Source organism: Mixophyes fleayi, chromosome 4 (genome assembly GCF_038048845.1).
Source record: "Mixophyes fleayi isolate aMixFle1 chromosome 4, aMixFle1.hap1, whole genome shotgun sequence".
NCBI lineage: Eukaryota > Metazoa > Chordata > Amphibia > Anura > Limnodynastidae > Mixophyes > Mixophyes fleayi.
The window spans coordinates 221,983,547-222,010,017 of NC_134405.1; the positions used below are offsets into that span (position 1 = coordinate 221,983,547).

The 26,471-nt window shown below is 37.7% G+C and overlaps 1 protein-coding gene across 4 annotated transcripts in view; it reads left to right on the forward strand.

The window, feature by feature from the left end:
* LRRIQ1 (leucine rich repeats and IQ motif containing 1) overlaps nt 1-24,056 on the forward strand; it is a 145,223-nt gene extending 121,167 nt beyond the window's left edge. Inside the window, exons 23-26 of one of the 4 annotated variants that reach the window (XM_075209368.1) lie at nt 9,326-9,455; nt 10,872-10,932; nt 22,374-22,491; nt 23,513-24,056. In XM_075209368.1, coding sequence (XP_075065469.1) covers nt 9,326-9,455; nt 10,872-10,932; nt 22,374-22,491; nt 23,513-23,652 — 449 coding nt within the window. In that variant the 3' untranslated portion in view covers nt 23,653-24,056. Of the gene's footprint in view, nt 1-9,325; nt 9,456-10,871; nt 10,933-22,373; nt 22,492-23,512 lie in introns of those variants that run through there. The other 3 variants (XM_075209369.1, XR_012691364.1, XR_012691363.1) reach the window with 3 other exon arrangements.
* Nucleotides 24,057-26,471: the final 2,415 nt, after the last annotated feature.

Below are 26,471 nucleotides of genomic sequence, written 5' to 3' on the forward strand. Positions count from 1 at the left end.
TGCTATTGCTGTAACTGATTAGTTTGTTTGCATTGACTCTTTTAGAAATGAAAGTACAGGAGAATTGTTGGAGTCTATAGTGACACTTTCTCCCCCTATCACTTCCTATAGCAAAGTATACATAAAATATGCACAATTTCTACTCCTTGGCAAATGTGATCTTTCTGCTTCAGCCAATTAGCTTAGGTGAAATTTGAGGTACACAGAACCATTAAACAGGTTTTTGTGCTGCTAGTTTTCCATTTTGCACTTCGTTCATGACGGCAGTTGTTGGTTTAGCAAATATCTTGATTTACATGTAATGTACTGTGATACATTTGGGCAGCACGGTGGCGTAGTGGTTAGCACATCTGCCTTGCAGCACTGGGGTCATGAGTTCAATTCCCGACCATGGCCTGTGAGGAGTTTGTATGTTCTCCCCGTGTTTGCTTGGGTTTCCTCCGGGTGCTCCGATTTCCTCCCACACTCCAAAAAAACATACTGGTAGGTTAATTGGCTGCTAACAAAATTAACCCTAGTCTGTGTCTGTCTGTGTGTGCATCTCTCTCTGTCTGTGTCTGTCTATATTAGGGATTTTAGACTGTAAGCTCCAATGGGGCAGGGACTGATGTGAATGAGTTCTCTGTACAGCGCTGCGGAATTAGTGGCGCTATATAAATAAATGATGATGATGTGTATATTCAGAAGAGCCCTATGCAAGTGTTTTAGTTGTTTTAACTTTTCTGCAAATATTACCTTGCTTATATACACACTGTATTTATGTAGTTGTTGTTATTTATTATATGCTATATAAATAAATGGTGATGATGATTATCTTATTTGTGAGAGTATAGTTGCTAGGATTTAAATATTTTTCTCATCAATATTTTGTACTTTCCAGGTGATAAACAAGTGCCTACATTTTGTTAGCATTACATTCTTTCAGCTTAATATTTATTCTTTGTGTATCAAATTATTTAAATCTTTGTCAAAAAATAAAATTATGAGGAAATAGTTTGATTTGCTTTAACCTGCAAATGACCCTGTCTTGTTTGTTCAGATGACTTTTCTAAAAGTGTGCACAGAACTCTGTTTTTGTAATACAATTATGTGCCATAAGACCTGACCTTTCTGTCTGTCCAGGGGAGCCCTGAATTGGCCCATTCTGTGATATTGTGACATTGCTTCTGTTGCCTCGATTGCGACCTCAGATTACACGATACCCTTGAGAGCTCCAGATAATAGGCATGACTCCTGCTTCTTAGCTACATTTCTTACTCTATCCCCCAAAGGTACTTTGAAGAGATTTTACATTTAAAATAGTCATCTAAACAGTAATATACAAGCTGCCCCAACTAAAAATTTGCTTTTATTTCAATAAACAGAATGTATATTTAAAAAAAAAAATTGTTTACTATGCCTGTGTACTATTATGTTTATGGGCTACATTTATGACATTTAAATTTGCTTAAACTGATTTATAGTTTTAAGAGTCATTTTCTATTGATGGTGCAAATTTTGTCATTGTGCACAATGAAAACTGAAATGTACCTGTTTGATCCTAAGGTTTGAACACCCATTGCCCATTTCCACTGTGGTATCTCCTGTCCATGATGTGCAACCTCATTATTTAGAAAATGTTACTTTTCTTGATTTATTTCAATAAGCTGCTCATTTGATCCTGATTAGGACAGTATAGAAGAATGTGAAATGCCAGCCAGGCTGATTTTATTTCACATGTCATGTTTGTGGAGTTTGTATTAATAAATATGTTTCTTCTGTGCTTGTTTGACTAGGATGTGCATGCAGCATCCTATTGAAAGTAGAGATTAATGCCACAGTGGAGAATCTCTTGCATGGTGAAAAGACCATGCAATGTTCTGTCTAATAAGAAACAGGTGTTTATCTTTCCTTCGACCCTCATTTAAATAATTTACACAATTTATTGAAATCTAGATTGCGCATTACACTAGCAAACAATTGCAAATAGGTTATACATATGAAACAGCCTAATCTCCCATTATTCAGAGCAAACACACTATTTTACCAGTCTGTGTAAACATTATACCTGCTTTTGTTCTCCAAATTGGCATCCCATACACACTTTCTTGGCTGTTGTAGGTGTGACATTTTTTTGCACCTAATGAAGTTCATTATCAAAATGTTGGATTTGTGAGCCTGACCTTTACATGATTAGAAAGGGAGTTTGCTTTGTAAACTTGGATGTGTATCAACAGTATGATATATTGGGTTATTTGTATATATTCTAAAAAATGTATTGTAAATTAAGGTTTACAAATTCTGAGATTTACTGTAGGTTTAGTGGAATATTCGAATAAGATTACTTTGTGCTATTTGTTTGTAGCTTCCATGATCAACTCTACATCTAAATCCAAGTTTCGTAGAGCATATGTTTGTGTATTAATTAACTTTAGCTAATTTTTCTACTCTTGAACATGTGAGCACCACTGTGACTAGAGATCTTATTGGTAGTCTTATTTATTCCTATTTGTGCTCTTTGACAGCCACAAACTCAGCCGTCAATTAAGAGCCTCAAAGCATCATGTCAAGGGTGAAAGTGCATGTTGGACTGTTGTAGGAAGGGATTTATTGGCACTTGGGGATCTACTGTTTGACTTTGGAGTAATGGTTCTTTCCTTTGCACTGCAACTGATGGGAAAGATAAAGTCATAACCTTTAAATGTTATTGTGAAAAAAAAATATGTTCGAAGAAATTCTTTCCCAATGACAATGACTGTAGCACCTCTAAGTAGGAAGATACTGATAGTATGTAGGGAGATGGATGAAACTAGCGAAGATTGAAAGGTGTTTTCTCACCTTCACAAAACTTTAATTTATTGGTTTGCAAATGACTTTCTGCAGTTTATACTAAATCTTGTTTCATGATTGTATCTCTTCCTTGTTTTTTACAGTGTGTATCCAAAGAGTAGTATTGTGATGTATAAATCTACACAGTCTAGGTGCTGCAGATGAAAGGAGTAGCACAGCCATGGTGTAACCCTACCAAACATTGCAATGTTTGAATGATAACATTTGCGATAAAGACATACTTTCCCACTCTCCAGGAATGTCCGGGAGATTCCCTAGTTTCAGGTAGCTCTCCCAGATCACTGGTAGAGCAGGTCATTCTACCAGATCCTGCTCACTTCCTAGCAAAGTGGGTGCCACAGGGGCCTCAATGAGGCGATTTGTGGTAAATCCTGTCATCCCCCCGTGTGTCAAAATGCTAGAGCAGGGCCAAAATGGCACATTTTGGTGCATTACACCCCCCTGATCTTGCCATTTGACCTTCCTTCCTGGATCTCCCAGAGTGAAGAATACAGAAGTTGGTAAGTATGCATAATGATAGTTAATCAGCACTGGCAAAGTTCTTGCAAGGCATCTAGAATTGGATAAGCAGAATGTAAAAAAACAGTTCCTGGTGATAAAAGGTAATATGGCCCTTATTACAGGTGATCCCGGGGGGGATGGGGGGGGGAAGGTAAAGCAAGAAAATTATACTCACAAAGTGACAGTATATTTATTACTCCTGAGAAATCAGATTCTTGTGAATTCAACATAGAGCTTTTCATTTTCATCATCATCATCATTTATATAGCGCCAACATATTCTGTAGTGCTTTACAATTTTATCTCATTGCTTACCCATTGATGCTTTTATTTGTGTCTCCTGTTTTATTTGTGTCTCCAGATTATCTCAGCACTATGCTAAAAGCACTTTTACTCTAACTGGGTAATTAAAGCTGATTTGGATACTGCACACTTCATCATCAAGGACTGATGATAGGAGGCAAGTTTTCCCCTAACAGCCCAGACTACATTGTATCTTCATCCTTGTGATAAAGGGCCCTACATTTTATCAAAGCCATATGTGACAGGGACAGTGTCAAGATGTGAGGATGAGAATGAATGCAAGAGGGATTCACATGCTAAAAGTTATATAGTGGAAAGGGTAATGTCCATACAGAGGAATAATAGGAGATTTCTGTGAACTGATGCAGGAAAATTCTTGTGTGTCAAGCGCGCCTCTGTATGAAGTGAAGTTCATACATACTTTTGTTTTCTTCTTTTGCATTATATTTAGCAACCATCCTGCACATAGGCATGTACAGTACATTTTATTAGGGTGTACACCCAGGGAAACCTAGAGAGGGATATTCTGGGCCGCAGTTCAATGCTAGAGGACCCTGAGGTCCTTGGACCCTTACTATTCTCACTATACACCTCTTCTCTGGGTGCACTCATCAGCTCCTTCGGGCTCAAGTACCACCTTTATGCTGATGACACTCAACTCTACCTTTCCTCTCCTGATCTCTCTCCCTCCCTTCTTTCCAGGGTATCCGCATGCCTCTCTGCCATCTCCTCCTGGATGTCCTCTAGATTTCTTAAACTCAATCTTGCTAAAACTGAACTCATTGTCTTTCCTCCCTCTCGTACCTCCTTCCTCTCAGACCTCTCCATCACTGTTGACAACTCATCTATCTCCCCTGTTCCACAACTCCGCTGCCTAGGTGTCATCCTCGACTCCTCTCTCTCCTTTGCCCCTCACATTCACTCTCTCGCCAAATCCTGCCGTTTCCAGCTTCGCAACATTGCCCGCATTTGGCCCTTCCTCTCCCAGGATGCCACCAAATCTCTCGTCCACTCTCTGATTATCTCCCGCTTGGACTACTGCAACCTTCTCCTTATTGGCCTCCCCCTCTCTCATCTCGCTCCCCTTAGATCTGTACTTAACGCCGCTGCTAGGCTTATTTTCCTCTCTCGCCGATCCACCTCTGTATCCCCACTCTACCAAGCCCTTCACTGGCTCCCCTTCCCCTACAGCAGGCCTGTCCAACCTGCGGCCCTCCAGATGTTGTGAAACTACAAGTCCCAGCATGCCCTTCCATCTATCAACAGGTTGTCGACTGGCAAAGCATGCTGGGGCTTGTAGTTTCACAACATCTGGAGGGCCGCAGGTTGGACAGGCCTGCCCTACAGAATCCTTTTCAAGCTCCTCACTCTGACTTACAAGGCCCTCGCCAACTCCACTGCTCCCTTCATCTCTAACCTTATCTCTATTCACACTCCCTCCCGCTCACTGCGATCGTCCAACGATCGTCGCCTCTCTTCCCCTCTGATTACCTCCTCTCACGCACGTATCCAAGACTTCTCCCGCGCCGCTCCCCTCCATTGGAACAAGCTCCCCCGCTCCATCAGAACTTCCCCTAATCTGTCCTCTTTCAAACGAACATTAAAAACCCACCTTTTCCTTAAAGCCTTCCAGTCTCATGCCTAAACTCCCACCAGTCGGCTACCTCTCTTTCTCATCCCTTCTCCCCCTTACTCGACTCCGTGTCCGTTTCTCCCATCTCTCTGTCTCATCCATGTGTCTGTCTGTCTTCCCCTCCCTTTAGATTGTTCGCTCCTTTGAGCAGGGCTCTCCTACCTTCTGTTTCTATCACTTTTAACTGCGCTCTCCAGCTACTCTGCTCACCTCCTCTCAGTCCCTCTGCCCTCTGTCTCCTCTCGCTTCTCTCCGCTCCCCTCAGTGACTCTCAACCTGTCATCCGTGCCCACCCTCTTGGGCCATAGTTACCTGCCTGTACTCACTTTTCCCCTCCCTCCCTCTCTTTCATGCTGTGCCTGAGCCCCCAGAGTTATAGTGCTTACTGTTACTTGTACTGTGCTCTTTCACCTTGTACTGTGCCATTGTTTGTCCTTGTACGGTGCTACGGATACTTTGTGGCGCCCTATAAATAAAAATTAATAATAATAAAATAATAATAGAGGAGTGTGTCTAGCACCGTATAGAGGAAAGGGTGTCTAGATGTCCCCCCAGATAATATGCCACAGACTAGAGCACCTAGTTCATATTATGCCATACAGTAGTACCCACAGTTCATATTAAGCCACACAGTATTGCCCCCACCCACCTCTGAAGTCACACTGAGTCCAGAGCTCTTCAACAAAGGGGTTGCTGTGCCTGAGCATGCGCAGCAGCTCCGTTTTGGCTGTGTTCTATACATTGCGGCTGCAGGAGAGAAGCAGCCACCTTATTCTGGCTGTGTATTAGGGCGTGCCTGGGTACACCTGTGCACATACCTGTTAATATTCCCAGATTTTCACCACAACCAAGAATTGAAATGCAGATATCCATATTTTGTTAATGGAGTTCATTTGTTTTACCAATTCAAGTTGTTATTAACATATAAAACAAACGTCACTGTATAACAATTGTTGCTCATTTATGTACTTAATTTGAACACTAAACAAGTTAGTTTACAAAATGTGGGTTACCTTTTGTAAGAAAACATAACACTTTCACAAAAATCGCTAAATCAAAGCATTATGGAGCCCACATGTCCCTTCATTCCTTTACAACATATGTGAGACCACAGGTGAGCATTGAGTCTTACAAGCTACTTAACCTGAATCTATTATGTCACATTCTAGTCGTACCTTTCATATCTGGTGGTGAATGTGACTTGATGATGCCATTCACCTCATCAAGTGGGCAGACAGTGCCCATTCAGTGGAGTGGGATTTGATGACTACGGGAGAATTGAGTTTCTGGGAGGTCTCCGCTTTATCCGGGAGTCACCCGGAAGGCAATTTTGACTTTGGTATTGACCCTTATTTGAACCCTGTCTGGTCCAATACAGCATTTGTAAAGAGTTCTTTTGTTATTGCCAATGAAGGTGAGCATGAAGGTGAGCACATAGACTCAGACTGGTACTACTGTTCCTGGTTTGAATACGTTGATTTTAAGGGAACATAGACAATATGTTACTGGATGTGTTGCATAACTGAATGCTAATACTAATTATAACAATAGCAAACTAAACCCATACCTTCTTAAAGAACCTGTTTTCATACCACTGCCTTTTTAAATGTGTAGATCCTTATACCACCACATGCAGCCCATTCCTCTCAAGGAACATACTGAAATATTTATATGAGTGTTCATCCAAACCCATTAACAATTTTGATTAACTGATATTGGAATTCAGTTAGTTTAAGTGAATTTTTCTTAATATGCGACTAGCTTTCTCTTTACCAGGTCTTCCTTGGCTATGTTTTAAGGAAAATGTAGATGTTCAGGTGGCATAGAAATGTCTAGTAATAGTTCTTTAATTGTATTATGTCTTTAGTGGTAGATGTCACTAACTTTCATGATGATCTGTGGCTTGTTTTTTTTTCATATTTTATTTGAGACTTAGGGGTATATTTACTAAACTGCGGGTTTGAAAAAGTTGAGATTTTGCCTATAGCAACCAATTAGATTATATCTGTCATTTTGTAGAGTGTACTAAATAAATGACTGCTGGAATCTTATTATTTGCTATAGGCAACATCTCTACTTTTACACACCCGCAGCTTAGTAAATCTAGCCCTTAATGTATGCACTGTGGTGGACATTATTCGAAAGTGAAAAAATATAAAATGTTAAAGGTGTCAATGATTGATCCACTATACAGTTTTACCATATCCTATTCTTTTTTTTGTGTCCACTTCTATTCCTTAAAGTTGGTTTTTGTCATGCATTATATTCATTGTTTATTCTGTTCAGACAACATAATTTCTTATTTTAATCTTTTAGTGCAGATTTAGTCAGAAAAAAAATATAAAAAAGACTTCATTATTTCTATTCCATAAAAGTGACATTTTATTGTGGTGTTGCCTATGTCACTTATTACTTCTCAGCAAGAAGCAGGAATGGCTGATAATACTGATGATATAAACCACAATAGAGTATGAAGTACAAAAAATTACACTCCTCAAGTCAAGTTAAAGCAGAATATTGTTCCACCTTTATAGAATATGTGGGAACAGCTGTCAGGTGACAGGGACACCCTTTCACTACTGCTATATTATCATTGAGAGATTTCTTTATGTGTAACGCCATATAAGCCGCTGAGAGTTTTGTCAGACTTGGTATAGCAGAATTCTAGCAAATGTGGTATAACAGAATTACTGGCTACTTGTATATTTTTTTATACAAGCTTACACTTTCCAACTCCCCAACATTTCTGGGAGCAATCTATGAGATTGGCATTGAGTTATAACACACGCAAGATTTATATCTCTCGGTTTCCCCTTATCTGCCGATTGATCAGTAAACAATGGCTTATTTTTTGCAAGTATAAAAGATTTGGTCATGGCAGCTGGTTTTGAGTAGCTACTTGCCCACAGGACAAATGCATTTACAAATCTTGAGAAGTGGTTTCTCCATTTTACTGGAGTTTATTTTTCCGACCCAACCTTTCAAATAACCCGATTCAAATCTTTAACGTTTGTTTACTGTAATTACTAGTACAATACTGACTTTTTACTATATTGGCTTCTATTGCTGATGTTTCAGTATTTAACTTTTCACTCTCTACACAGCTAATGTCTCTCATTCATATATGAGTAGACACAATGGCTGCTTAACTGCTTATTAAAAATATGTGTATGTATGTATGTTCGTGTGTATGTATGTGTATGTGTGTATATATATATATATATATATATATATATGTATATATATATGTATATATGTATATGTATATATGTATATATATGTGTATATATATATATATATATATATATATATATATATATATATATATATATATGTATATATATGTATGTATGTATATATATATATGTATATTTCATCATCATCATCACCATTTATTTATATATACAGGTATATAGGTAGACTGTTCTAATTGATCTAGAATTTAAAATTCCAACACTTGAAATTAATATCCCCATGTATGACCATATATGTATGACCATGTATGTACATAATATATAAATGAGAGTCAAATGAGCAGTATTTTAGTGGTAATTAACTATGGTAGTGTTCAGAAGAGCAGTACTTTGAGTGTACTGTATAGGGATGTGTACTATGTGGTAAAATAGGTTCAATTGCTTAACTGCTTCTTAATTGCATCTTAAACTATGTGCTTACATTCACTAACATGTCTAAAAAAGATTCAATAAGATTATTTGATTATTACCCTGAGTGACAACATTGTCCCAAGCTAGTCTCTCATGTAGTTAGCTGGGTATCATGTACAAAATTAAAGAATATGCTGTGATACTTCCCGGTTGGTTTGTGTTTGCAAAGAATGCGAAATGTAGAAGTGCATAGATAATGTATGTGGCAGTTAGAAGCAATTCTCACAATTGGTAGATATTCCAGAAGGAAAATACAATTAGTAACATTTTTTACAATCTTATATTTAACTTCTGGAGGGGAATTACTACTACCTGTTATTAACATAGCTATATTTCTTATTTAAAAGAAGTTGTTTTAATGTAGCCTACAATGTTGCATGTATTATTTGTTTTAGGTGGAGAAGAACAATGTCATTTAAAGGAACTGCCTTCAGAGACATTAGCAAGAAGCAGAGAACTGACATACCAGTGGCTTCATACACAATGTGGAGATGTAGATGCAGCAAGTTCTACAATGCCTAAATGGTAAGGACTTTCTTATTGTGCAATTCATTTGTTGGAAATCATACACAATACATTTTATAATGGAATAGAGGCTTCAATAAAGAAAAGTTATCTTGCATAGAAGACTACAACTGGACAGCTCTGGCATTGGCCATGTTTCCCACAGTCCCAACGGTTCTACAGTGCTCTACTGTGTATTAGTGTAGTTATTTAGCGAGCTGTGTTATCAATAGCTCTCCCCTGTGAACTTCCCAGTATTGGAAGCACACAGGGAATACACAGGCATCAGCAACACAGCTTTCTGTTTGAATAACTGCAGTGGGACTAATATATAAAAGAGCAGAATGGGAATGTTTAAGGCTTATGAAAGCCTCAGCAGCGCATTTGGCAAACGCTACATAAGAGTCAATTACTGGACACAATATGATGTTTAGCTGTTGAGCACTATCCAATAGTTAGGTTTTAAGTTTTGGATGGAGGAAGTTTTCTTTAACAAAACCACTTAATAAGGATGAACACATGCACCTATGTAATATAATTGCTTTGAGATTGAGCATTCAATGGCCATGGGAAATATTTAAGTGTAAACCCCTCCCTTGAGCAAAATAGTGAGGATCCAGTGTCTGCAGCCATCCAATCAGTTGTTCTCAAAACTAGATGTGGGAGCAGTGGTGAGATGCAAAATACTCCTACCATAGACAACAAGAGAATGAGCCTTTTCTGAGCCTGAATTTCTCACAAACAGTAAGTAGTTCCGAAATATGAGACCCTATTGCCAATTGGCTAGTTTAGAGAAGTGAATTTACAGTGACATATTTACTATGGGTGTACATAGCCTTTAAGAACACACAGAATAACGATAATAAAGTGATATTAATGCAAGCCATAATGTGTTTTATTTTGTTGAAGGGAAAATCTGTAAATTAATTTGCTAATAATAAAAAAGCACAAAAAGTTGTTGCCAATTCAGCAACCGCAGAAATTCACACTACATTTACTAAAAATAATATCCACTAGCAGCTTAGCAGTGGAGGCAAATGCTTTAAACTTCATGTGCAATCCCACCACAGCTGTAGAAAGCTAATCACTGAAGAAATACAATGGCTTAATTAAACTAGCTCACAACACAGGCACATACTCTATTTATTGGACAATTCTCTTTAATAATGCACTAGTGTTTTATGATGTTTATAAACAGACTTGGAAGATTTTGTTCAAGTTCCCATAGACCACATGTAAGCCTCCATATGCCCACTTAACAGATAACAGGGAGGAAGATTTGTGAGAAATATGTGCATGGAATACGTGGTTTGTCAAATATGTCTGGTAAATGAGTTTTCATTTCTGTCCATTTACCATAGAAGTTTGCATTACATCTTCTTTGGCTACTGAAAGAGTTAAATGTATGTAATCTATTTTGATATCCTTTTATTGCAGTAAGCGTTTGTTGCCCGAATTGAATCATGAAGTTTTGAATGGTGGACGTGTGCAGCTTGTGGTAAGATATTATCCATTATTTGCCCTCAAGGAATATTATCTGATGATATTGTAACCGCCAAATGCACTGAATACATTTACATACAAAAAATGACCATGTGTTAAGCACACCACAAAACTGTCTGCTGTGATACTATAGATGATGTATGGCAAACCATAAATAATATATCTATAATTGTATCAAGGTGTTTTCTAGTCAGCTATGTAGCTTAGTAGCGAAGGTCACACGGTTTATATCAAGAACCAAAACTCCAAGGTACAATTTACATGCTTATTATTCATGGTTGAGTATTCATTATTAGTTTTTATATATGGAATACTGTAACTAAGTGGTATCTGCCCTGAGATCAGACTACATTATGTTGTTTTACAATCTGTTTTGGCACAAGATTTATTGGGCTTTTTGTTGTAGTTGTTGTTGTTTTTTTATACTTTATCGCTGAAAATACAGTATATTTAAGGATCATTAATAAAAGTAAAAACATATTGGCTACAAGCTGGCCCATAGTGGTACTTTTTAAATTAGCGTTTTCTATTTCCCTACAGTCTCAGAAGCAGTGCCAGCATTATCACTAATTATGACACTGCTGGCAAGGGCATGATGTATATGCGGGCTCAGAACGAGAACTCGCGGGTGGTGGACAAGGCTTATAAAAAGAAACAACAAAAAATACTTTTTTAAAAAATGCACCTGCAAAATATAGTAATTAAAAATTGAAATTGTACTATGCAGTTACTTCAAATTTGAATGATCCTCTATAAGATACAGGTCTATTTACATCTAGTTGTGGCCGACGGCGTGGAGTAATTTTGTAGAACTACAAACTTTGCAATGTAATTTGTATTGAAATATGCATCTCTTATATTATAAACAATTCAATGTTTTATCCCCCTTGGACATAATTCAAATAATACTATAATAAGGTGAGTTTCATTTTACTATTAGTTGACACTCCAGTTTATAGTTTCCCTCATGTGGGGGACAGTTACTTCTGTATTTCTTAGGAATCACAAGATGAAGAGTTCATCATTTGCAATAAGATCATCAATTGTTGAGACGCGCAAATCAGCAACAACATTTTCAGAAACAGAAATAACAGTACATACATTTGCATCTTTATCTTTTCAACAGTATTACACAATTCAACAACAACTTTCTTTTCACTCAATACATAACCCCTTTTCTTTAGTGTCCTCTAACTCAAGTGGTAATATTTTGCTATCCAGAGGGTGAGGACAAAAAATGTGCTATATTTAATACTCCTGTATCAGTTAACCTCTTTTACCGTTTTTTTACCCCATCACGAATGGGCACCCAACACTGCCCAGGAAATGGGGGAAAAGACAGCAAGGGCTCTGGAGACACTCCATCATTTTTAAGCGCCCATCCCTGGTAAATCCATGAATCTCTACTGAACAATCACAGCTGCATCTACCTTGGAAGTTTGAGCCATCAAAGGATTAGGCTCTCTGAAGTTCTCAAGCTCTTTGGGAGTTTCTGTACATACATTCTCCACATGTCTCTGTGGGATTAGAATCTCTTTTCAGGGAACAAGATGATATTTATATAGGAGGAGCAGATGGATATTCTAACACAGGACTCACACTCTGTAGTCCCCTTTGTATACCATTATATTGCTGGTAAGGACTCTGTCCTTGCTGACCTAGTTGCTGTGTGACTTTTCAGTAATAAAGGCACTGTCTGTTCATGTGTCAATCCTCATTACAAAAGGTGCAACAGAACACACTGGAGGATCCGCAAACTGGTACCTGCCAGTAAACTGCAATTGGGCACGTCCTTTAGGATGTTCCATCTTGATCAATAGGACCATTAACAGTAAAAAACTTTCATTAACTGAGCAGCAAATCCTTCAGGATGCAAAAATCTTTTTTTCTGTAGCTATAAATTCCACAGCTTATTTGTAGACCTGCTTAAAAAAATTAATAGCATTATCCAATCTTGTAATTTTCTGCAAAAAGTGATCCATCATTGCTTCCTTATCTTCACGTCTCACCTGTCTGTTTCAAATCTCAAAACATCATCCTTCTGAATCTTAAAAGTCTCCAGCAACTTAACAAATAGGGTCATATTTATTATTAATCATAAATCATGCCTGTGAATTATCATCTCTTATGGCTGGTTTTCACTGTGAAAATGAGAAGATTTATCGGATCCATTTAGCAATTTATTCATGGCAGGACAGGGCCTCTGATAAGCGGCTGTTCCAGCAAAAATTGTTCTTACATTAAGATGCCTTTTACCACTTGCTGAAGCATTATAGCAATATGCACTTCTCTCTGGCAGGTCATAAAACAATGGTAAGAGGGACTGACTCCATCTTCAGATGTCATGTATAATTGCTATATTGGCCCATTTTGCTGTTCCTATAGAGAAATGTGGGGATGGTGGTAGTGATCAAAACTGTAGTGAACGCCAGAGATATCTGTGATATTGTCACTTTACAGCCTTCATAAGTAATCCCAATACTTAATCTTGCCACAATCCTGGTTTTTGCAGGATTTAGGAGCCCTTACTTTTTGCTCTTGCCTTAACTATCACTTATTAATTGTGAAGTTGCAATTATTGTGTTCTCTGTATTCCTATGTGTAAATTCAGATAATGATATGGCGTAAATTGAAAAAATGATTGAGCTATCTCATTGAGCGATCTTTTCTGCAACTTCATCATGCAGACATTCTGAAACACTTTCTTTGAATCGGAAGCATGTGTGATTTTTTTTTTGCATTTGCAGGTTGCTGGTTATGCTCATCATCACTGTCTCAGTCTCAGCCTATATGCATAATGTACTGCAATTTAGCACTGCCAGTTGATATCAGCAGAGGTACAGCTGCAGCACAGCTGTGCACCAGCTGAAAGTCATACATTTTGATCTTAGTTGTGCCACAGTAATTAGTATACTGGTTATTCATGGTTGCACTCTGTCTAGTGGCTAACACACCTATTTATCATTGTGATCAATAAGTGTGTTAGCCTATGTGACATTTCAGAATTCATTTCATTATTACTTTAGTAATTATTAATTGTGCAATATTGGACAGTCATTGTTCAACATTTAAACACCTTCTTCCCATGTAACCTTTTGTTATATTAATAATATTAATTAAATTGCCAAAACAGAGTGTGTTAAAAACACAGACTGGATAAAACATGGCTGTTAAGCAAGGGCATTGACTAAAATTGAAACAAACTCAAAGGCATATGCAGTTCCTGTGCTGGTGATTTGAATAGTCATAGCAGATATTCATCTAGCCTTGATGAGGTGAACGAGGAGGTAAATAATCATGTTGACATGAGCCACACAAGTTCAGTGGAACAAGCTGACATGTGTATTGGTGAAGTTGTACGATTGGAGAGTAACCCTCTCTACCATTAGCAAGAGCAGCAGCTGAACATTGGAAGGATTGTTATGGCTATGGAAGATGAGGTCAGTAGATACAAAGTTGTAGTTACAATAAATGCTTTTGAAACAATGTTAGTCAATTTAAAAAAACAATCTCTATCCTCATTACAAGCTGCCATCACCACAAACCACCAATATTAAGGTTGCTCCAAGAAGACACTCCACTGCCGTCAACAGCACTCTATCATGTTTTGTTTCAAATACATATTCAAAACCTCTACTTTTTGTTGATATTGATAAAAAAAAATATATGTTTTTGTGGTCAACTGATTATTAGGAGTAAAGTGGTCTCACTTAGGTCCAACAGGCCCTCAATTGCACCTCCTGCACATCATAACAAAGAATAGGCACAACAAAAACATTTTGAGGAGTGCTAGTTCAAGATGCAGCAACTACTATGAGGTTATGAATGAAGGCCACCCCCATGCTGCACTCTGCCACAACCTGTTGCCCTAAATCAGGCTCACTTGGAGAGACAACTGGAAGCCAATAGGCTATTGTGTTGCTCCACCATCCAGATAAAACAATTGGTGGGACTGAAGGAGAAGCTCTTCTCTCTGGAATCTCTAGATATGCAGTCTTGAAAAAGTATATTTTTTGGGGGTTTTTTTGTGGGGTGCAGAATTCCTTCTCCCTGCCTCTCTTTTTACACTTTTTATATTTCATGTATCTTTCTACTTCTTCGCTATTTTTCCTCTCTCTTTCTCTCTATCGCTTTTATTTTATCCCCTCTCTCGTTTCTCTTTCACAATAGAACTTGCATGCAATCTGTAAAAAAAAAAAAGAAAGGTCACAACCATAGAATTATACTGATTTTTCAACAAGTATATATTTTCTGAAACTGGTCCCTCTAGGGAATCCAAAAGGTATTTATATATTTTTTTTATTCTTACTACATTATTGTCATTTTTGTTAAAAATGTATTACAAAACCACCCAACACATTATTTGCAGCTGAAGATCTCCCATAAATAATCTGTGACAAACAGATAATTTAAAACTGAAGATTGCACCGAGTGTATAGATTCCATGTATGCCTAGGTGTATATAGAACTGTTTCAGGAGAAATGTACAACTTTTAAATGATGTTGTAAAGTGGAATAGTCACTTGGCGACTGTGTTTGTGAAAATGTGGTATCTGGTGTAGAAGATGGACCAGGGTAGGTAGGCAAAGGTTTTCTTTAAGGGTTTAACAATTTGTAGCTATCCAGCTGTTGTTTTAGTTGCATGTTCCATTATGCCCTGCCAACCCTTGATTGGGGCATGGTAGATCTAGTAGTAGTATTAATATTATTAGTTATTTATATAGCAGTTATCATATTACACAGAGCTGTATAGAGAATATTTATTCATTCACATCAGTCCCTGCCCCAGTGGAGCTTACTTATACATCTGTCTACAATGAATTTTGTGAGAGGAAACTGGATCACCAGCGGAAATGCAGCTATACTCTAGGAGAATATAGGGGCACATTTATCATTATTTGGCAAAAGTGAGAAATAGTTATCAATCCTTATCGCAAGGATAAGGATTGAACTATTTCTCACATTTATTAAAAAGGGAACACAGAAACAGCAGTTCCGAAAAACTGCTGTTTCTGTGATAGAAAAAATCACACTTGCCTCCCTCTTCGGACGCGCTGTCTCGGGATCTCCTCTTCTTCCTTCAATTGCGCATGTGCACTGCACATGCGCACAAAGTCCCCACTCTGTCTCTGCAACTATAGTTGCAGAGAGAGCACGCTGAGTGACAGGGAGAAATCATGTGATCCCTCCACACATGCGCTGTCCAGCTCTGCTCGTCGGAGCAGAGCTGACAGCAGTGGATTTCTTCAATTCGGATGATGTACGCCAGCTCCAGCTGGCGTACATTATCAAGACAAGTTCCCGAAAAAAAAACATTTTTCGGGACTTGTTAGATTGCGGCCAGGAGCAGTCACCATTCTGTTGAATGGTGACTGCTCACAAAAACGATCAGGAGTGCAAAGCAGCAGATATCCATGATATCTGCTGCGATGCACCTTTAATAAATTTGCGGAGGGCACATCGGGACTTTAATTCCACGGTAAGTGCACAATAGTGCACTACCGTGATTTGTTAAATATGCCCCATAGAAACTTCATACAGATGGTTCCCTGGGTAGAATAGAACCTATATCCCAAGCGCTGCATAGATGCTACCCTACTTGAAGCATTATAGTGATATCAACTTCCATTTATACTGACTGGAAACATTTAATGACTCGGATCTTTCCTTCATTCCTCATGTTCAATAATAAATAAAGTCACTTTAATTTTACTTCAACAAGCTTACAATTAAGTGACTCTGGGTGGTGCTCAGGTAATGGACATTATATGTATATTTTGTGCTTAATACATACTGAAACAATACATTTTTACCCACTGTGGATAATCTTTGAGTTTAAAGCTTCACTACAATGCAAAGCAAGCCCATTACTCCATTGTATTGATATTACACTTCAAGGCAGGGGCGGGCAGGCCCGGGGGGCAGGGGGTACAAAAAAAATATTTCGGGCCGGCCCGATGTTTAATTTCACTTACTTGGTGGCTGGCCCCTCCTCCGGGACCAGCCACCTTCTCGTTATGCCGCAGCTCCGACGATCGCCCTCCCTCCCTCCCTTCCAATAATGGTATGGCTGTTTGCTGTGACATGGGACGCGCACCACGTGATAGGTGCCGTCCCATGTCAGAAGACTGCAGAGCGCGGCGCGGATTGAATAAGGTAAGTGCGGGGGGTGGTATATTGTGTGTGTGTGTGTGTGTTTGTGTGTGTGTCAGTCAGTGTGTCAGTCCGTGTTAGTATATTGTGTATGTGTCAGTGTCCGCATATTGTGTGTGTGTGTCAGCCAGCATACTGTGTGTGTGTCGGTGTCCGCATATTGTGTGTGTGTGTCAGCCAGCATATTGTGTGTGTGTGTCAGTGTCCGCATATTGTGTGTGTGTGTGTGTCAGCCAACATATTGTGTGTGTGTCAGTGTCCGCATAGTGTGTGTGTGTGTGTGTGTGTGTGTGTGTGTGTGTGTGTCAGCCAGCATATTGTGTGTGTGTGTGTCAGCCAGCATATTATGTGTGTATATATAAATATATTGTGTGTGTGAGTGAGGGGCCAATATATTGTGTGTGTGTGTGTGAGTGAGGGGCCAATATATTATGTGTGTGAGTGAGGGGCCAATATATTGTGTGAGTGAGGGGCCAATATATTGTGTGAGTGAGGGGCCAATATATTGTGTGAGTGAGTGAGGGGCCAATATATTGTGTAAGTAAGTGAGGGGCCAATATATTGTGTGAGTGAGTGAGGGGCCAAAATATTGTGTGTGTGTGTGTGTGTGTGTGTGTGTGTGTGTCAGCCAGCATATTGTGTGTGTATATATAAGTATGGGGCCAATATATTGTGTGTGTGAGTGAGGGGCCAATATATTGTGTGTGTGAGTGAGGGGCCAATATATTGTGTGTGTGAGTGAGGGGCCAATATATTGTGTGAGTGAGGGGCCAATATATTGTGAGTGAGGGGCCAATATATTGTGTGTGTGTGTGTGTGTGAGTGAGGTGCCAATATATTGTGTGTGTGTGTGTGAGTGAGGGGCCAATATATTGTGTGAGTGAGTGAGGGGCCAATATATTGTGTGAGTGAGTGATGTGCCAATATATTGTGAGTGAGGGGCCAATATATTGTGTGTGTGTGTGTGTGTGTGTGTGTGTGAGTGAGGTGCCAATATATTGTGTGTGTGAGTGAGGGGTCCGTAAATGAATGTAGTGGGGGTCAGTAAATGAATGTAGTTAGTGTGTGTGGGGAGGTTCTTAATATAATGTGGAAGGTAGGCTAATAATTTAATTGTGGCGTGCAGGTGGGGACTAATTATTGGGTGCTATTTAAATTTGGGGTTATGGTGGGGCAATTTAATTTAATGGTGGGGGTCTATGAATTTATAATGGGGCATTTAGACTTTTAATTTAATGCTGGGGTGGTTTGGAAGCTATTTATTGTGGGACTGTTTGTGGAAAATGAGGTATATTTATTTAATGTGATTATGCATTTTTAATGCCTGTGATTGTTTTGGGAAATGGTAATATTTGTTAAATGTAATTGCTATTTAAATTATTGCTGGGTCTGTTTGGAGGGAGGGAAATAGGTTTGTATATTAAATGTGTGTGCTATCTAATGTCAGGGTTGGTTGGAGGGAAAGAGATCTATTTAGCAAATGTGAATATTATTTTAATGTTGTGGCTGGAGGGAGGCCTAATTATAAAATGTGGGTGCTATTAATTTAACACTGGGACTATTTGGAGTTTTCTAAATTTTATGTACCCATTTTTTTCCAAATAGGGCCTCCAGTATTCCAGGATCCAGACAACCAGCAAATGAGCTAAAGTAACCAGCAGCGACAAGTGGTGACAGTGACAAGACAGGTAGGAGAGAGCAGGACAGTCTGCCAACTGTCCTGAATCTGGTGGGACAGTCCAGAATTTGGGTGACTTTTTCACTTAGGAGAGTTGGGAGGTATGTCCCGCTTCACGTGTACTGCTCGTGAAGGCAGAACTGTGTGCACCTAACAGTAGTGCACACAGTATTGCCTGTGTATGTGTCTAAAATGATAACCATGCTACATCATAGGGGGTTACCCTGTCTAAAGTGCCCAGGCCCCCCAGAGCCTTAATCCAGCTCTGGGCCTGGGCATAAAAATATATATATGGATTAAGCAACACTAAAATAGTCTCTTTTTATATAGTTGAATATATATTGTACCAAAAACCACCCTTTAAGGATGGGCCGCTGCTGTGTGCTTGCCCCCCGAGCTGAAATCTGCCAGCCCTCCCCTGCTTCAAGGGCTATGTAATTTTGAGTTAGTACATATAACTCAAAAATGGTGCAAAGGTAAAGAAGAATTTTAGTGCAGGGGTGGTAGATCTCTTTCATTATTATGCATGTGTGCCCTCACTTCACCCTAACTCCTCTTACAATCAGACCTTCCAACCTACAGCCACACAAAGCAGATGTCCGGAGTCATACTGGAAATACAGAGCTCTTTCAATGTGCTTTTATACACAAACTTCAAAAAAATTGTAATAAATAGAAAGAACATTTCTTCAATTAAATGGAACATAGATCAAGCTGGTCACCCCAAGATTACTCTTGTTAAGGTCATACTACTACTAATCTGTAATGGGGTAGGTACACCCATAACCTAAACCATCTTCCACAGGCTATCATCAGTATTTCTGCAGGAGTTGGTAAGCAGCTGACTGCCCTCTGCTTATGAGCTTTTTGTTTGTTTTTTTGTTTTATTACTGTGCATCCCTCACTTTAGTAGGAGGGGCTCATTTTTATTGAACTTAAAGATCAGCAGTTCCACTGGTACTCCAGGCAACCAGTACCTTTTATTACCCCGAGGGATCCTCTGAAGTCAGGCTTCCCTTTCCTTTATACCGCTTTAAGCTGCACAGCCTTTTCTTTTTTCAGGAAGTTGTGATTCATGAGCCCTTGAGGATATGAGGCCTCTTAATAAACCCTTTGACTTACCTGCAATCCCCTCAGGTCAGGAGATCTCCTTAACGCCTTGCAATCCCATCATCCAAGAAAAAGCTGTACAGCTGAAATGCCACACAGCTGCTGAATTAAAGAAGGGACAGTATGGCTCCGGAGTTACTGTAATGGTGATAAAAATGTACAGGAATGCCAGGGAAGAATGGTGATGGTCCTATTATGACCAGTGGGAACTTATAACTGCAGGATTTGTATTGTTATGGGAAAATACACCCCCACACATATTATAGTGGATGGGGGGGCAAAAAAACAACTTTGGTCATAGATTTCTCCAAGTACATACATTTTCAATTTCTATGTAAAGTAGCACACTACCATTTCCACTCCACAAAATGACTCGACTTTTGCACCAGCTCAAAGCTGGCAGTCTTCGGGCCTTTTTCTGTACATCTAATAGGACACATTTTGTACCTCTATGTTGCAATTCTGCGTTGCCGTGTATTTCTAGGTGACAACAGGCACCAAAGCGCCACATGTAATAAAATCAGTTCTGTTGTCCCCTCATGAACTTAGGACATAACTGAGGCTAAACTGCGGAGTATACTAGTCCGAAAAGTTTTAAATGAATGGAAGCTTACATATTTGCTCAGTGCGCCTATTGAAATATTAGACATTAGAGTAGGCGTGTCCTTTGAGTGGACCATGCAAAAACCAAAGCGCTTTGTGGTATGTGTAGAATCTGCTTCTAGTGTATTTATGCAGAGCAAGTATACACAGTCTCCCTGCTCAATTAGAGAATCACCTCCCTCTAACATGGCATTCTGATGAAAAGTAGTGAAAAAACATGATGGACTTATTTGGTTATGTTTAAACATTTTATTTAATACAAATATATAATTCAATTCAGTTATACAGAAATGTTGATGTAACTCCTGCCCTCATTAGCTGAAGCCAATAGTACTGTGAGCTTGTAGTCTCCTAGTGCTTAATCTTTTATTGAGCTGTTTGGGAGTCTGGCTTCCGGCCTTAGGTATAAGGGAGGAGAAGGGGGTGAATTGGAACAGGACACCTCCATTATATTTTCTGCATTGTCTAAAATTGGACTTCCATAATGTCGAATATGTGTTTGTATTGTCTACATGGGCCCTAAATACTCATAGAATATTTTTTTTTCCATTTAATATAAAGAGTCAGTAGCAGAAATTTGATCATGACAGGTGATAAAAAGCAGAGCTAGAAAAAGACAGAGTAAAATATATGTAAGATATAGAGGTCAGGGACCTAGGAGTTGCTAAAAGAATGTCATCACTGTACAATGAATTCACATTTTGTATACCCTTCTAAACCCACAAAGATGGCAAATTGGGGAATGAAATAACCATGGCTAATCCATGATAGGTCAGCCATTTTTAAGTGGACACATGAAACACACATGGTTCATGGTTGCATATGGTATAGATCATATGCATGATGGATTGCTGTTTAATAACAATTGCGGACAGAGTGGGGATCATTTACAAAACACAACCAGTGTGCACAGCAAAATGTCTTGGCTCTGGTGTGTCCTCGATGGTCCATTGGGTTATTTCAAGGTTTAAACCTATTTTCTGCTATCTACAAACAAACGTCACCCAGCACTCGATGGTTACGTACAGCAAAGTATAAATGTTACTGGTCTAACTAGATGAAGGATTACCGTGTTTGTAGCCCACACAACTGTTGCATACTAGAAAAGTATGGTGAATGCTAAAGCTGTGTTATAGAAAAGTCTAAAGTATATATTTTTTCTATTTGTAATAACAAATAATGAACAGATTTAAATGTTGTCGGTGAATCCCTGCATAAAGGAGGATGAAACGGAAAGGGAGTTCTAATAGATAAGTGTGATGTAAGTGTGTAGCGGAAAATGCGTCACTTAGAATGTAAAATTATCAGATATTCCTTTATTAAAGCTGAAATATGAATGTACACATCATAGAGGGATTTTACACATTGACCGCCTTGCTTGTTTAAATAGCTCTAACCAGATTTTATCTTGATTTATATACACCTTCTTACACTACATCTTTATTCTATAAAAATATGTGAAGATTAAAATGGAGGTGCCCATATGGTGACATACGTTGGGTATAGTGTACTCCCTAATTTAAATGTATGCATGTACCCAGTAAAGATTATGGTATAGACCTATTAGAAGAGATAGTTGCCTAGGAATTTGATAGTGGTGGTGCTCCATTGGCTCCTTGGTGGTACATGATATATCAAAGATATGTTGCAGGTGCGTCATTGATACATCAATTGCTTTGTATTTAGCCTAAAGTGTAAAAGAGTACAAAAATATGGAACAGATATAGTGTAGGCAATTTATTCTCATAGAGAAGATTAAAACCATATACATTTAAAAGGTAAAACAGTCTATCTGGTTGTTATTGTTTTTTTTTACATTTGCATGTAGTAAATATACCATAATCTGTTTCTGTGAAACAATAAACACAGCTTTATTTTTTATGTCACCTTTAGAGTGCTGTAAGCAAAGAATCTGATGATTTAGATCTTCTGTCTGTGAAGTCTGGAAGTACTTTAACTCAGAATAGAGAGAGAAAATTGGAAACACAGAGAAACTCTGCAGCATCTTCAAGTAAGTAAAATTTAAATGATGACCATTGATAATGACCTAACACGTCTAGTAATTATTTTTTTTTATTTTGGATGGCAATATGGACAAAGAGGTTGGATCTGGTTGCTCAGTAAGGATTTCAATCAGATGTCCTCTGAAGCAGTTTCTCCATATAGAGATATATATAGATATATATATATATATATATATATATATACACACATCCAAACAGGCGTGCGTTGGCAGTGACACAACTGACATTTTCATTTACCTTCCCATCTATCTACAGACCTGCAAGGAACACAACCACGGCTCTGCAGGATTCCTCTGATGTAAACCATTAGAGGGATAATAGCATCCACATGCCTCTTTCCTAACTGCAGCTGTTATTACAACTCTGTAGGGCTTCATAGAAATCCGTGGTTGTGGGGTAAGGTGTGCGGGTTTTGCAGTAAAACATTTATAATTAAAATTTAGTGCTTGTTTAAGAGAAAAAATATATTATCCACAATATGGATATAACTTTTGTTATATTTTTTATCTTTATTTTTTATTTTAAGCACTAGTTAATTAGAAATTTCTAGTTAATTAAAAATACAGATCGCAACTGTCCGTTCGCAATTTTTATTGGCGAGATTTATTTTTTATCTCCTTTCAAGAGCTCACCTTGTAGCCCGTATTCAGTGTTGGGTGTTCAGTAATAATACTCACTGCCAACAAGGTTAATCATGGGATGATGGATTTCAGCACCTAGGAAATTGATTTACATCTTTTTTTTAGCACTAGGGAGAGCTTATGATCCCTAAAGTCTGGACAGTTAATACAAGATCTGAAACATTACCTTTACATAGATCCTACTCACAAAATATGTTTTTAAAATATATTTTTTTGAAGCTGTTACCTTGATTTGTGCTATAATCTGAAACAAGTTGATCATGGTGAAATGTTTTTTGACTTTGGTGTCCAATTTTCAGCACTTGTTTCTGGTCAAGAATGACTTAATTTAAATATGTTAATATATTGGTCCATTTTTATCCTTTAGACAGAAGTGTATTTGCACCAGTGAAAATCAATTCAGGACCTCAGCGAAAGGAACGCATCTCATTTCGAGACAATCCAGTTCAGCTCAGCGGTGGTTGGGGAGGAGGAAAAAAGAAGGAAAAGCAGTTCAACAAATTCTAAGTCAATAGAAAGTTAGAAGATGCGCAGGACAAGTAATTTATTAATCTTTTGTGGAGAATAGTGAGCTAGATACAGTTTCATATATGTGCACTAATTGAAACATAACCTGTATCTCCCTTGTGCCTTTGTAAATGGCTTCTTTGTTCTACAACAACACTTTTCACTCTTACAGATTTTTAGTGGCTCTCTGATAAGGATATTATAGAGTGCTAGTTATTTGTGATGACCTGCAGTGTACTGATATTTTTTACAAGCCTCACACTTTTTATGTCACAAGAAACGTACATCCGAAACTACATGAATACATTTTCAATCATGTGGATATTGTTTAATTGGACAATGTGTTATGTATTTACATGGCTTAAAATGTCATTACAAATAAAACAGAAACTCTGGTCAGTGAATTATTTTGTTGATCAATTTTATTGTGTGATGCTTATGAGTGCTTTGCTAATACATTTTCAACACATTGAATTCTGCTTTTTCCAGCAACCGAAGACCAACTGTGAAATAATCAAGGGTGAAATCATGTGTAAAATCCTTTATTATTGAGTTTAATTTGCTATACATTGGTAATTTCTCTACATAAATAGTTCTAGATAGCTGTAGATTAAAAAAATATATAACAGCAAAGAGCTGATGTAAAAGTGGTGGAAGTGTAAATGACAGTCTTCAAATAAAAAAAAAAAAGATTGATTGGACTTCATTTTAGCCCCATATCCACTGCACTAAGTTGTGAGATAGGGCTTAGTAATAGCCTTATGTCTACTACACCAAGCTATCAGATAAGGCTTAGTAATACGATGAACGAAGTTAGAAATATCCATATAGGTGTAAACTATAAACATAGGTAAAATCTTGTTTCTCTTCCATCCTACTAATTGTTGGTGCCCATTTTGAAAAATGCCTATTTGTTGATCAGGAAACTACATTTATTTTGTTTCTAAAATATATAACTATATCTTTAAAATAGATATATGGACCACAAGTTTCTTCTGTGAAAGGTTTCACTGTTTCTTATTTAATACTTGATTCTTTACATTGTATAGTGAAAACTATAGTGGCCTGATTCATTAAGAAAAGGAAAGCAAAAAAAGAGTAACTTTGGACTTTTGGTAAAACCTTGTTGCATTGGAGGAGGAGGTAAATTTAAAATATGGGGACAGACTTATAGTTGGGGTAGGGCATATCCTAGATCAACTTTAAAATTCAGTGTAAATATAAAGCTATCAAGTATTTGTGTGCTACATGAAAAAACAGCCAGTATATTTATCTTGTGTGTAAAATAATAAAATAATTTGCATCTCTTGCATTGTAACATGGTTTGTCCAGAAAAAAATGTACTCTTTTTTTTGCCTTGCTTTCCTTTATGAATCAGGCCCTAGTTGTATATGCCCCTTCATATTTTCATTTCTTAGCTTTTAGACTCCATATAGAAAAATGCTATGGGGATTTATAAAAAAAATAAAATATGAAAGGGAGAACATTGATGAATGTCATACCAGTACCAAAGACATATGTGCTCATCTCAAAATTGAAGATATAACTGATAATGCAGTGAGTTCAAAGACAAATCTTTATTTTATCTTTATTTTATGGTTCATAAGTTAACATATACTTTATTATAAATGTTATTGTAAGTTATTATAAACTTAAAAGTATTTCCCATTATCCCTGATGAGCACAGGAAAAAACCCTCCGCCACTATCACAGCTTTCTCTCAAATATGTTCAGATATGATAAGCTCCTGAAACATTTATATAAATGTACTTAGACATAAGCAAAGTTGCTGCAGAATTTTGCATTCATTAAATTTTTGAGGTATATCAGAGGGTTTTAAGTTCCAGCAATATCAGCTTCAAGTTCTGCTTCTGCATTATCATTCCACACTGTATTTACAATTTTCGTCTTTCACTAAATGTATAGTCTATATTTACAGTTGAGGCGATAATTATGGCAATTAATTCTGCTTTGTGGTGTGTTTGGGGTATAAGGGAGAAATTCAGCTAGAACCAAAATGATTGTTCCACGCAAAACACTTAAAGCCAAATTTTGCTGGAGAAACGTGTGATATTCTGCGCCCAAATATGGAATGATTTGTGTATTCCCCAGAAGGTTTTTTAAAATGTTGCTTATCTCTCATTTACTGTATGTGTAATTTACTAGTGACTCTTTTATGTAAACCAACTGTTGTTTTATGTTTAGCAGTGCTTTAAATAAAGTTCTGTATCCTAAATAAATGTAATTGTTACTAGATAAAGCCTGAAATGTAGAGGAGTAATATTGTCCATAATCCTACATGATTTCGGTTGCCATCCTTCTTAATGGTATATCTCCTTAATCTTCATAGGAAACCATTTCCTTGTCTTCTTAAATACAGGCAGGGTCCATCTAGTTATGGGACATTTGAGATGAATACATTAGAAAAGCATAATAATCATTACTTAAGTAAAGCAATATCTGATACGTAATTAAACAATATATTAAATGGTACCTTTTTATGCAGGTAACTATGCTAAATAGATTCAGATTGTATTTTACTTCAAACGACTGCTTATTTACATTTACATTTTTTTATTTACATTTTGCACATTTATGTACAATCTTTAACTTAATATATACAGGAACATTATATTTCTCCATTAAAAGTTTTTCATAGGTAAACCACGTGATGCGAGCAAACTTAAAGCTAAAAGCATTTGGTTTTCAAATTAACAGATACATATTAATACATTGCAGGGGGGGGGGGATATTCATAACATTGTTAGCAGTGATATAAAAGTTGGTTTCTGCCGACATAGGATTTATTTATTTTTATT